Here is a 13,336-nt window from a genome sequence, read left to right on the forward strand (position 1 = left end):
AGAGCACCCAGAGGAAACACACGCAAACACAGGGAGAACATACAAACTCCACACAGATAAGGCCATGGTCGGGAATTTAACTCATGACCCCAGTGCTGTGAGGCAGAAGTGCTAGTCACTAGGCCACTGTGCTGCCCAGTGAATCACTTTTTACCCTCATTGTGATTAAGCAGTTATGTAGTGTGAGAGCACAATAGGGCTGTGTATCATTCATTTAGATGTCATGCTTGCAAAGCTCCATTTTCTCTTCCTTTTCGCAGTTATATGCGCATAAAATAGTCTCACCAATCGTCACATTGGCTTGCTGAATTCAGCGCACAGCCGACTTCTTAGTGTCTACAAGTACCATCTCTTCACACTTAATTGACTGCGAAGATAACATGCCAATGACTCCACAATACATCCAATGCTGCCTTTATTATTCCCTGAAACCATTTTACATTTACTTAGTTTATAAAATTGTTTTTGTTTTCAGTTATGTTACAGATTGTTCCCTTTGAGCTGTATTTAGAGTTGGGCTTAAGTAAAACAACTTGAAATTTAGAGTTCTTTGAGGTGTATCAGGAATGTACGAGAGCAACTCACGTACAGTAAGAGCAACTCATTAAGAGCGTGTACACATGGGGAGATCTGCCCCAGTTAGAGTAGTCTGAACCTCCAGATACATCTGGTAACAGTCATATATGTTGTGGGTACTCGACCCTTGGCGTAAAGATAGGTGCTACTGATGATGAGCACCAGCATGTCTTTACTAGTTAAAAAATAGATAAAATAAAAAATATATATATATCTATATATGGGGGTGTCAAATGTGCAGCCACCCCCCCCCCCCCCCCCAAAACAACAAATTAAATCAAATAAAATCAAGTACCAGCGCTCATAGTTTGGTTCAGCTTGATTGCAACTAATGTGGGAGGAGGAAAGCTTTTTGTTTTTCACAAAAGCTGCAGAGCACCAGGCTCTGTCAGGCTGGTATTGTCCCAGGCTGCATTCTTACACACAATTTTCCCTTATACGTATCTTAAGATACATGCAACTCAATAACCAGGTAAGGATGTGGCTTGCGGCCCACATTTTACATGTATGTATAGGCAGCAAAATTGTAAATAAGACCCTTTGTGCCTAATTAAGGTATGCATCAAACATTTATACCTGTTTTAGTCAAAAGAGTAACTTGTCTTTTTTTTCTACTTTACATGAATCTGAATAACTATGCACAGAACATATCATAAGAGTCGTTTCAGTGACTAGACTTTAGAATTAAACCATTTCAAGTTATTAATGGACATTTTGCAGTAATACCTCAAGGGGATTTTAAGTTTGAAGTTGGAAGTGAAAATCATGAATGGAATTTCTCATAGCATTAACAGGGCAACATTTTCCCAAAATGACTGTGCCTTTTAGAGTAATTTAAAGTGTTAGAGGAGATTTATACTTTAGTAACATTAGGAGACGAATTCATTCACAAACATCAAAGAGAAACCAGTATGTATCAGCAAAATGAAGTATATATAGAATTTCTAAGTAGTTTCAGTACATCAAAAGAGCCATAGATTTTTGCTTTGCCTGGTTTATTTGCCCCAGTATTTTGCTTGGAAATAGCTATCTACTTTTTCATGCATAAAACATAAAATATTTCTTATATTCATATTATATAAAAAAAGATTTATCAATTGGAATATATTCCATATTATATATTATCTGCAATCGGGGCTGTAGACATTTATTATACTTTAGCAAAATTGGTAAATGCCGCTGTGTACCACCTAAGGGTAAAAAAACACATATACACATGGAACTTTAAAAGGGAGATGTGCCCCCACCAGTACCAGCACAGAACCAGCATATTGGTTCTGTTTTTCAGTGGCAGTGGAGGTCTAGAGGCCTGAGTAGGAGGTCCAATCACAAGCCCAATCTCTTGATTGTGGCTTGTGATTGGTCCTGCTGCTCTCAATCCTTGTCACACAGAGCAGTTTTCAGACATAAAAATGCTAAAATAAATAATCTATTTAAAATTGTATAGAGTTTAGTTTTCTCTAACATTTATAGTAGATCTCTGTATTTGAATGCTGTGTTTTGAACCTTATGTAAAAGTTGGGAAGTTTAAGGTTTGCATTATATGAAGCAGACTGAGAGCATGTGGCTGTCCATTATAAAGGCTCCTTGGGCAGAGAGAATAGGGTGACAAAAGGGAGACTGAGAATGATAATGAGAATATGGAAGAGATTACATTGGAGGTGAGGAAGCAGAAATGAGTGTGTTGGAATAGTGAAAGAATAAGGCTGGGTACACACTATAGAAAATTTCTCCCGATGCAATATCATTAACGATTTTACCAACGACTGAAAGTCCCGATCAGCATGCTAAATGATGTGTACACACTATACACGTTTTACAAGATCTGTGCTCTTCATCTGTCATAACCATCTGCTGAAAAGATCGTGACTCTGTAAACTCTATGGAGATCTGCCTTCACTACTGGTCATGACTACATGCACACTTCAGAATTTGCCCCATCATTGTTGCAACATTTATAGAGATTTTCAGAGGTTAAGCTGGGCACACACTACAGGTTTCTCACCCGATTATCGTGCCAATCACACAATAAACGACACAATACACTCCCATGATCATGTTTTATCATACCAAAGCACATCGTATTGTTTGATTTGAATTTATAAACAGACTAAAAATCTCCATAAACAATGGAACGATGTTGGGCAAATTCTGCAGAGTGTGTGCACTCACAACCAGCAGTGTAGGCAGATCTCTATAGAATTTACATTGTCACAATCTTTTCAGCTGTTGGTTATAAAAGATGAAGGGAACACATCTGAATTTAAATCTTGTAAAACATGTATAGTGTATACACTTGAATCTGCATGCTGATTGGGACTTTCAATCTGTGTTAAAATCATTAACAATTTTGCATCAGGAAAAATGTTCTGTAGTGTGTACCCAGCCTTATAAAACCTAATCAAACAATACAATGTACTTTAGTACGATAAAACATGATTGTGGGAGCGTACACACTAATGCAATAATGGACCTAGCGGTCATTTATCGTGGCACAATACTTGGGTGAAAAACCTATAGTGTGTACCCAGCTAAAGAGAGAATTAAAATCATGGCCAGGAGGAAATTTGATTTCATTCCACCCAACACTGTATTCAGTGTTTTTATCTGTAGGTCTGCAAATGGCTTAGCCATACCAGCTAAGCATTGATAGAAACATTGAGAGTTTTACATAATATATGGGCAATACTGTAACTGTGATTTTTGTCAAAATGACAGTAATGTGGTGGATTCATGTAATTTAGATTAAAAGAGACAACGAATGTGTCTTCACATAGATACAGGTTTAATAATTTACTTGCACTAGATCAGACAAAGTAATTAATGTCAACATCATTTTCTTTCATTACCCATTGCAAACTTGGTCTTTAATTTTAGAATCCATTTCTTTCAAAACCTAATTTTATTTTAACCATCTATGTCCTTAGAGTCTAGTAACTGTTTTTTTGTCCGCAGCCCAAATTATTGAAGTGTTTAAAACATTCCTTGCTTCATGACGGGAGAGCTTGGTGAAATGTGTCTATAAAAATATTGTTTATATAAATGTACAAATAAAAGTAGTATTTTTTTCAGTAATACTTAAAGTCCACCTGTAACATCTGTGGGCCATCTCTTTATCTCATTTTAACAGTGTTGCTAGTAAAAGGATTTTTTTTCTTTACACTGCTCCGCAACACTGGGGGTACCAGTGCGCCTACTCTGAATTGTCCTCATTCTACTCTACTCCTGCCCTGAGCCAGTGTGGAATTCTTCACAAATCTGCCATCACTGTTCACCTATGCATTGTAGTATAATTCTAGGCACATTTGTCCAAATCAAGATACATGGCGGGAAGAAAGGTAGTTTTGCATAGTGCATCAGACATTTTGCACTTTGTAAATGACCTCCACCTTTGATTGTCATCAATGCCATTGAAGAACCTGCAGTCAACTTCTTTTAGTTACCCTTAGCCTAAAATGGCTGATAACACAAAACAATAACTTTTGCCTCTAGCTGCATAGCAACTGTAAATACAGTATTATTGGGGTTTTACTAATATGTATGTGTATATTATTAGTTGCTCGCTTATATAAAATAGCTTAAGATTAGCTTTAATGGCCCTTTAATTTGCATCAGTCTCTTAAAAGTCACAGAACTTAAAAAATAACCCACTGCCAGTTTGCTGAAAGCTAGTAATATGTCAAATGTACTTTCTTTTAAAATAATATACACATAAAATAATCATTGTATGAATCCTTTTTTTAAACTTCAGTGTGGTAAATTTCATTATGGTTACAAATATACCATACAGTGATATACAATATGATAAATAAATATAGAAAAGATTAACATACAAGAATATCTTGTCCACATATATGTAAAGAATTATATACATTCAATCATTTATACAATTGACTAACTATTTTTGTTTTTGTATTACTTTTTCATTTTAGCCATCAAACACAGACTACTTGCTGGGACCACCCAAAAATGACTGAACTCTTTAATTCACTTGGTAAGTTGATTTTTACATTTGCATAATCTATTCTTAGTAACTTGTCATTATCATTAGTGACCAGCATTATACAAGCAGCAACTTACAACCATATGCCAATACCATGATGTTACATCTTCACAAAACCACTGTACCACAATATAAATGCATTCTTTACATTTCCTATATTCATTTCATTACATTTACATACTACTATGCTTGTTAGAAGTATCTCTGAATTATTATAATTCTGGTGAGAAAGCAGAACCTCTTTTTGGACTATAAGTAGAGCAAAGGTCAGTTGGGTAACCGTTATGAATTGGGTATGGCTAGGGTCTAAGCAGCTTGGATTATACTAGAACTCTAATCATATCCATATATTCTATTAACTGTACTGTTTCTGTATGTAGATGTAAGCTGGTATGGAGATATATATATATATATATATATATAGATAGATAGATAGATATATAGATATGTGTATGTATATATATATATATATATATATATATATATATATATATATAGATATAGATATATATATAGATATGTGTGTGTGTATGTATATATGTGTATATATATATTATATATTTATTTACACAATTTATACTAACACATTTACAATGTCCCAGACATATTTGTAGACATTGAGCAGCTGCCCTGTCGACAATTTAATGATAAACTGTGCAGGCAATGATTTTCTATGGCTGAGATGGGCAGTGATAAAATATCATCAATTGAGCAGAGTCTTGATAAACAGAACCCTAAGTCACCTGTGCATAATTACGGCAATCCTGAAAACTGGAGCTGTTGGGAGTATATGAGGACTATAGTTTAGAAACACTACTTTAAATAAAGGGTCTTTTGTCTTCCTGTGTTTGATCATATTACAACAGTTGTTACAGCAGACCTTGATAAGATAGACTAGAGGGTTACATTTTGCATGCTATAACAGATCCTATAAAATAATGTAAATTGTGAAATTAGTGAGCTACACTGAATTTTTCTTTTCTTATCTTTTGCTTTTTCGCTAGGTGACTTGAACAATGTGAGGTTTTCAGCTTACCGCACTGCTATGAAAATAAGGAGACTTCAGAAAGCGTTGTGCTGTAAGTATTGCCAATATATATCTGATGAACTGTACATTTTATTACCTGTACTGTATCTTTATGTAGATTTATGTTGGTATGGTCATACTGTGTTCTATGTATACATTAGCTTATATAGCTTTTGCTTCTTTTTTTACTGTGAACTTGTTCACCCTATAGTTAGATGACATTGCAGTACTGTTGATTATCCAAGAAATAAATATCAGGAAACTTACCACAAGGTAAGCTAGCAGACTGCATAGCCCAGTACAGTTGTAAATTAAGAGAAAACAAAAAGATAGCTGTTCGGGCTAGTGATTTTTAACCCGCCGACTTCAGGCATGTATAGAGGACTACTTACACTAAATGGACAAAAGTATTTGGGAAGACCTGTCAATTATTGAATTGAGGTGTTTCAATCAGACCCGTTGCCAGAGGTGTATAAAATCAAGCACTTGGCCATGCAGTCTCCATTTGCAAACATTTGTGATACAAAATGGGTTGCTCTGAAGAGCTCAGTGACTTCAAGCGTGGTACTGTGATAGGATGCCACCTTTGCAATAAGACTGTTAGTTAATTTCATCCCTGCTGGATATTCCACGGTCAACTGTAAGTGATATTATTAGAAAGTGGAAGCGTTTAGGAACAACAGCAAGTCAACCACGAAGTGGAAAACCACGTAAAATAACAGAGCGGGTTCAAGGAGTGCTAAGGTGCATGGTGTGTGAAAGTCGCCAACGCTCTGTTGATTCCATAGCTGAAGAGTTCCGAACTTCCTCTGGCATTAATGTAAGCACAAAAACTATGCGGCTGTAGTTTAATGAAATGGGTTTCCATGGCCTCACATCACTAAGACCAATGCCAAGCGTCAGGTGGAGTGGTGTAAAGCACACCGACACTGAACTGTGGAACAGTGGAAACATGTTCTGTGGAGTGATGAATCACGCTTCTCTATTTAGCAGTCAGATGGACGATTGTGGGTTTGGCGAATTCCAGGAAAACATTACCTGCCTGACTGCATTATGCCAACTGTGAAGTTTGGTGGAGGAGGGATAATGGTTTGGGGCTGTTTATCAGGGTTTGGGCTAGGCCCCTTATCTCCAGTGAAAGGTACTCTTAATGCTTCAGCATGACAAGTCATTTTGGACTTTGTGGCAACAGTTTGGGGAAGGCTCTTTTCTTTTCCAACATGACTGTGCCCCAGTACACAAAGCAAGGACTACAAAGACATGGATTGATGAGTTCGGTGTGGAAGAACTTGACTGACCCGCACAGAGCACTGACCTTAACCCCATTGAACACCTATGGGATGAACTGGAATGGAGATTGTGAGCCAGGCCTTCTCATCCAACATCAGTGCCGAACCTCATAAATGCTCTACAGAATGAATGGGCCCAAATTCCCACAGAAACACTACAACATTTTGTGGAAAGCCTTCCAAGAAGAGTGGAAGCTGTTATCGCTGCAAAAGGGGGACCAGCTCCATATTAAAGTATATGTATTTGAATACAATGTCATTACAGTCCCTGTTGGTGTAATGGTCAAGCATCCGAATACTTTTGTCCACATAGTGTATGTCCTGGCTTTTGAAGAGCAGAGACTTCCATTCCAGGTACCATTTAGATAGACTCTAATTAATGATAACAGATGTGGAAAGCATTACATCTACCATTTTAGGAAAAAGAAAACACATTTTTTTTCCAACAGCAGCAAACAAAGTTAATAACAATGAATTGAATTTTAGTATCCGTTCTGAGAAATAAATGAAAAATGGACTACTGCCCCCCAAAAAATATTTGTTTCTCTTGGCCAACAAAAACTGTAAAAAGTGGAATTACTTTCCTTTATATATAGAGCAGGGGGAGGTATTTTAATCCATCCTTTCTAGTGTATTATTAATTAATCCAAGCTATACAAAATCAGTCTGGCAATAAAATAATAAAGACATTATAGAAAAGTGTCCAGGAACATTTTTTTCATTCATTGCAATTTCAGTAAATACAAACACATGTTTAACTCATATTATAAACATATTTATTACTAAAACAAGTTGGTGGCATACATTTTTTTTTTATTACAAAGGGCTGTGTGACATCACAGTCTTCTTGCACCTTAGACCTCCCCAACAGTAATTGGACTTTCCCAAGTTTTGGAGCTCAAATGATTTGGTCGCTTCAAGAAAAGCACGGAAAATTGGTGTGACATGGGTGGATGGGTTATGGTATGGGTTGGGCTTATTTTTTCCCAATTTTTAAATCAGGAATGTTGTGAGTTATGCACCAGTTGCAACACCGCTCCCTGTCATCGATGGACCGTTCTCCTTCCACTACCTGACAATCAGTCTTTGACGTACTTCTTGTGAATAGATCACTGTCTCGTCATCTCCAATATTAATCAATACACATATGAATAGTCTGATAATCTGAACATGATGTTCTAATTTTGAACACTTCAAAACTGAATACACAGACTTATCGGAGATGAAGAAAAAAACATAAAGATTCTCTCACCGTAGTTATATACACCTTAAACGAGCTTTCATCATTCTGGTGCAATCTCTAGAGTTATATAAGTATTTAGACGGCATAGATTGTAGCAGGGAAACAGATGTGTGTTCCCTCAGCATGCCTAAAATAATAATATGATCCTCTGAATATACAGTCTGGATAGTGACAGTAGGATGGATCTAAAACTGAAATCATTATAGAGTAAACAAAGTTGAACCTGAAAAATTCTCAGCAGCATTAACATTTGGCAAAAGGTAAATAACTTTAGCAAGTGTCAAGTTTTTATTTCTGGGCAAATAGAGAGACCTGTGTTGATTGCTCAAAGCTGTTTGCGATCTTCCTATTTCACAATCATTTTAGATGCAGTCTGTAGTCAGTGGATGATGTGAAAGCTTAGAAATATATCCCGATTTCTCGAGTAATACTATAATTGGCAGCTAATTACACTACAGGCACTCATTTCTCATTTAAACGGTTTGGCACTTCATAATTATTGTGGCACGTCTTAGCAGTTCAGCTTAATCTGTCAGAGATGTCTGCTGATATTTACAAAAGGATCAGTTTCATTTTATTTTATAGAAAGCAATCATTTTAGAAAAGAATCAACAGCTATTTGAAAATGATATTTTAAGCATAGGAAATCACAGCATGAACTTAAAAAATGATTTGATGGAAACATACTCAAGGGCATAAGAAAACCTCATGGGCTTACATATATTCTTACTAACAGATGATTAAAACACCAATACATAACTGCTTGTCTACAAAATAGGTATTTCATGTATTGATCTACATGATTAAAGAACAGAATTCATGTGATTCTTGCATGCACAAATATGAACAAATATACAAATTATACAAATTTTATTATTAAACATCTGTTTGCACATCTGTTATTTCAACTCAAAACAAATAAACTTTGGAGCCATCACTTCTCAGTTGCACACAAGACTTCCTACTGAAAACGTCGAGTCCAGCATTAAGGGAACTCAAGAGAGAATTACTTACCTATATCCAATCCAGTTAAAATGAGCTAATGAATGGTAAACACAAAGCCAACCCAGTGTTACCAAGAGAACCACACAATGGGTATTGATGATACCATTTGCATTCGAATATGAACACAATGTACTTGAAAAAACTAGAGATGCTCGGGCTCGGTTTTCTGAAACCCAAACCCACCCGGACTTAGGGGATGCGAGCCGGCTCGGTACTTTTGTGCGTCCTCGGATCTGAATCACGGCAAAATGTCATTGTTGCGTCTTCAGATCTCACTGGTTTTTCATTCCATAAGTACCTCTCTCCGCAGGAGATCAGCACCATTACTCACACAGAAACAGGGGTAGCAGTGTTCTTGTCACACTCCAGTCTCCAGTGCCATTGCTCATATAGAAACAGGAGGGGTGGCAGTGTTCTTGTCACACTCCAGTCTCCAGTGCCATTGCTCATACAGAAACAGGGGTAGCAGTGTTCTTGTCACACTCCAGTCTCCAGTGCCATTGTTCATACAGAAACAGGAGGGATGGCAGTGTTCTTGTCACTTGACAAAAATTTACTGAAAATGACTGGAAATTAATGTTAATGAGGTTAATAATAATATAGGAACAAAAAAAGAGCCAAATTATGTGATTTTAGAAAAAAAAAGGGATTTTAGGAAAAAAAACAGGGATCCAAAACCAAAACACACGAGGGCAGTTTTCCAAAAACCAAAACATGAAGATTATCCAGATCCAAAACCAAAAAAACAAAACACAGGGGTCAGTGAACATCTCTAGAAAAAACAGGGTTATAGTGTCTCACAAAATGTCACAACATACTGGAAGATGCAAGTTACAGTAACGCGTTGGGACACAGGTCGCTCCTGTACTATCCTTAATGGGGCTGCATTAGGTAAAGCACTATAGTTGCTAACTGCGTGTTCTGATGAATTGCAGTCTATACTCATCCAATCAGAACCTGACAGGAATTAAGGGAATATGGCCATAACAAGACTTGATGCAACCTCCAAATTACTAGCCTGTCTCAGTTTGGGTTCAAGTGCATGCTTATCATGAACCATACAATACATTGCAGACTCCATGGGTGAAGAAACTTTATATTATTTTGTGTGCATCAAAGTGAGATTGTGAGATTCAGTCTGGTTCTGAATTTGCTAAAAATTAAGTCAAAACTACAACAAAGGTTTCACGGGAAAGGAGACAAATCAGGATGGAGAGACAGGGAGAGAGGTAGTGAGAAAGTATTCTATGGAGTCAAAAAGTCTGGATGCATTTTTACAATTTTTCCCTTGGTTGTCAAAGTACCATGTCCTGGCACTGAATTACGGTTTTTCCTTTCTGTAGGAGCTCATGTAAGAAATAATGTTATAGTGACAGGCTGTCATTTACAGTCAGTAACACAGTTGTGACGACTGTGTCCATTTAATAACCAATCAAGCTGTTAACAGTATACATGAATGTTAGCAGATGTGCTAAAAATAAATATTATATTAATTTTGAGTTGGTCTACTTTAGAACGTTGTTTACACAATCAGTAATTATTATTTCCTTTAGGAAATTATATTACACAAGGCTTTGTAGAAATAGTTTGGTTGACATGGAGTTGATTGTTACTCCTTATAATTAATTGAAGGTGAACGGATGTTACTGCTTTCAAAATTAATACAGGCAGTAAGTAATGCATACGTGGTTTTTACCTCAACTGTGACTTCCTAAATCTGCCAGGACTTGCAGTAAATATCTGTATTAAATAGTAACGATAAACCTGATCTCTAAAGGAGCTCACCCTGAGTTGGGCACATGATCGTTTGTATACTATAAAATATGTAAATTTTCACTGCGCATGGCCAATAAGCGCACCCTTAGGTCCGTATGCAGGTTTGGATGCATTTGACTCTGTACGATTGGAGAGGTGGAATAAGGGATGAAATGGGCGAACAAATGCAGTCCTAATAAAGTAATGGTGATTTTTTGTGGAATTATGACTGTGGCAGACTCACACAGAGACACAGATACACCCTTACTTACTTAGGTACCTGAGGCCTGGTGCAAGTACACACTGATGATGATGGTTGCCAGCACTAGCTACTTCTGTCTGGCTCATTGTGGTTTGAACTCTGAAGCTGATAGTGGGTTTTTTTCATGGCTGAGTATCTCAGACATTCTGGATTATGTATGCTGGACAGTATTTACTGTACCCTTAACTACCTACTTTTTTGACCTTCCCTCTGGGATCTCCAAAGAACAAGTGTGATGGAGTGATGACACGTCATCATACAGAGGTTAGAAACACCATGATGATGCAATTTGCATCAAATAGAATCATGAAGGCCCTCCTATTTCAGAAGAAATTGAAGCGGGATCCTTAAGGGTGACCTACTATTCTGGGAGCACTCCCTGAAATTCTGGACTCTCCCAGACATTCCAGGATTGTACCATACCATATTAAATATCACATATTTACTTTTTCTGCTTTGACATTCACTCAGTATATATTTTTGTCTTACCAAACTAAGCATTTTACATTAACCACACTGAAAACATTTCAAGTTGTAATGTCTAATAATAAGCACTTGTTTACAAACAGTGTAACAATATTTACTATGAATTGTACCATTCATGTGTGTCTTTCTGATCCAAGGCATACATCTTACAGCACTTATTTTTCAAAATTTAATGTTTTACTGTTTCATCTCATCTATTTTTTCAGTCTGGTCACAAATGATTTGCACAGTCTGCTCTCAAACCCTGTCTTATATTCAGTTTTTGATTAGCTCTTCATGTCATGGGCTGCTGCTTTAACCTCAGTGATGGTAAGATTAAGTCTGAGCAAGATCTAATTCGGTTATGCCTTGATCTTCTATATTGCATTTAATTTCATCCACATGCAGATAACTCTACCTCCCGTAGCAATGAAAAAAATCTTCATTGTGGAGACCAAGAATTTGGGTAAAAAGTGAATTACCAGGGGTAGATCAATGAGAATGTTGCTGTATACATATCTGAAATTCTCAATACACAGACAGGCTAAATCACTTTTGTTGTTTTGTTATTTTTCAAATCTGTTTTCCAATCCTTTAAAGTCTGACATCACTAAAATTACATATATTTGACTGTTATTAAATCAGGGCAGGAAAGCAGTCTGGTTATAGTCTGTAAATGAGAATAGAATATGTAAAGCTCAATGTATCTAAGCAGGTGCAGAACTACCATTGGTGCAGCAGGTGCTGTGCACCAAGGCCCATTGGGATAATGGGGGCCACTGCACAGGGAACTGGCAAGCTGTGGGTCCTGGTTTTCCCCTCCCCACTTCCCTGCCCGGGGTCCACAGAGCGCTAGTTCCGCCTCTGTACCTAAGAACACTTTTCTATGGATGTAGAGCACCACAATCATGACATGTCATGTAAGAGCTACCTTTTCATATATCTGAAAATGACAAGTAGTATTCTATAAGTGGTAAATCTGCATTCTATACATACACTAAGTACATTAGTTTTATAATCCTTGGTGCCATTATGATATGTTTAAAAGTAGCTGGTACTGTTCTGTAATGGTAAGGAAAAAATGTATATATTAGGGGAAAAGCTTTGCGATGGTTGTCTATTTTTTAAGTGTATATCTTCATAGCAAAGGATGCCCTCAGCTCGGTGAGCTCCTCGCATCAGCTGGTGCAAACTTGTGCTCTTCTACAAATGCCACACGCTATGGCGGAAATGAAGGTGCCTTATAGTTGGGACACCTGGCGACACAAAAGAGTATTTTGCGCTGCGCCTCAGTAGTTTTGTGCTTTGTAAATGAGCTTCAGCGACTGGAGTGTGGACACATTTTAAATAAACTAGAAATATGGCAGCGTATTATTGAAGGTGATAGCTATGGGGTTGTCTGAGTACAACATTCGAGGTACAGCAAGACTGTATAACTCTCCATCCTTTTACAAAGATATCAAAGCATCAACTTTAGTTTCATTTTAAGTTTGTGTGCCTCAAAATCTCTGCAGCTGTTGTCACTTATTTTTTGTCATAGCTGTTTTAAACAATCTCATTTTAAATACTGCATTTGTGACACAGATGACAGTAACCTTTCTTAAGTTTTAGCTATGAAAGTGTTTTTCTGTGTTCAAAGTAATGACCTGGTGTCAACTGCTGCTAAAACCTTTCTCAAGGCTCTTGCTCTCCTCAACCACTGGCTTCTCAT

The 13,336-nt window shown here is 37.0% G+C and overlaps 1 protein-coding gene across 7 annotated transcripts in view; it reads left to right on the forward strand.

Annotated features, from left to right (window-relative positions):
- Positions 1–13,336, forward strand: part of UTRN (utrophin) — a 541,342-nt gene that overhangs the window by 457,816 nt on the left and 70,190 nt on the right. For all 7 annotated transcript variants that reach the window (XM_075203650.1, XM_075203649.1, XM_075203651.1 and 4 more), the window contains 2 exons: positions 4,509–4,570; positions 5,584–5,658. In XM_075203650.1, the coding sequence (XP_075059751.1) occupies positions 4,509–4,570; positions 5,584–5,658 (137 nt within the window). The remainder of the gene's footprint in view (positions 1–4,508; positions 4,571–5,583; positions 5,659–13,336) is intronic.

Source organism: Mixophyes fleayi, chromosome 3 (assembly GCF_038048845.1).
Source record: "Mixophyes fleayi isolate aMixFle1 chromosome 3, aMixFle1.hap1, whole genome shotgun sequence".
NCBI lineage: Eukaryota > Metazoa > Chordata > Amphibia > Anura > Limnodynastidae > Mixophyes > Mixophyes fleayi.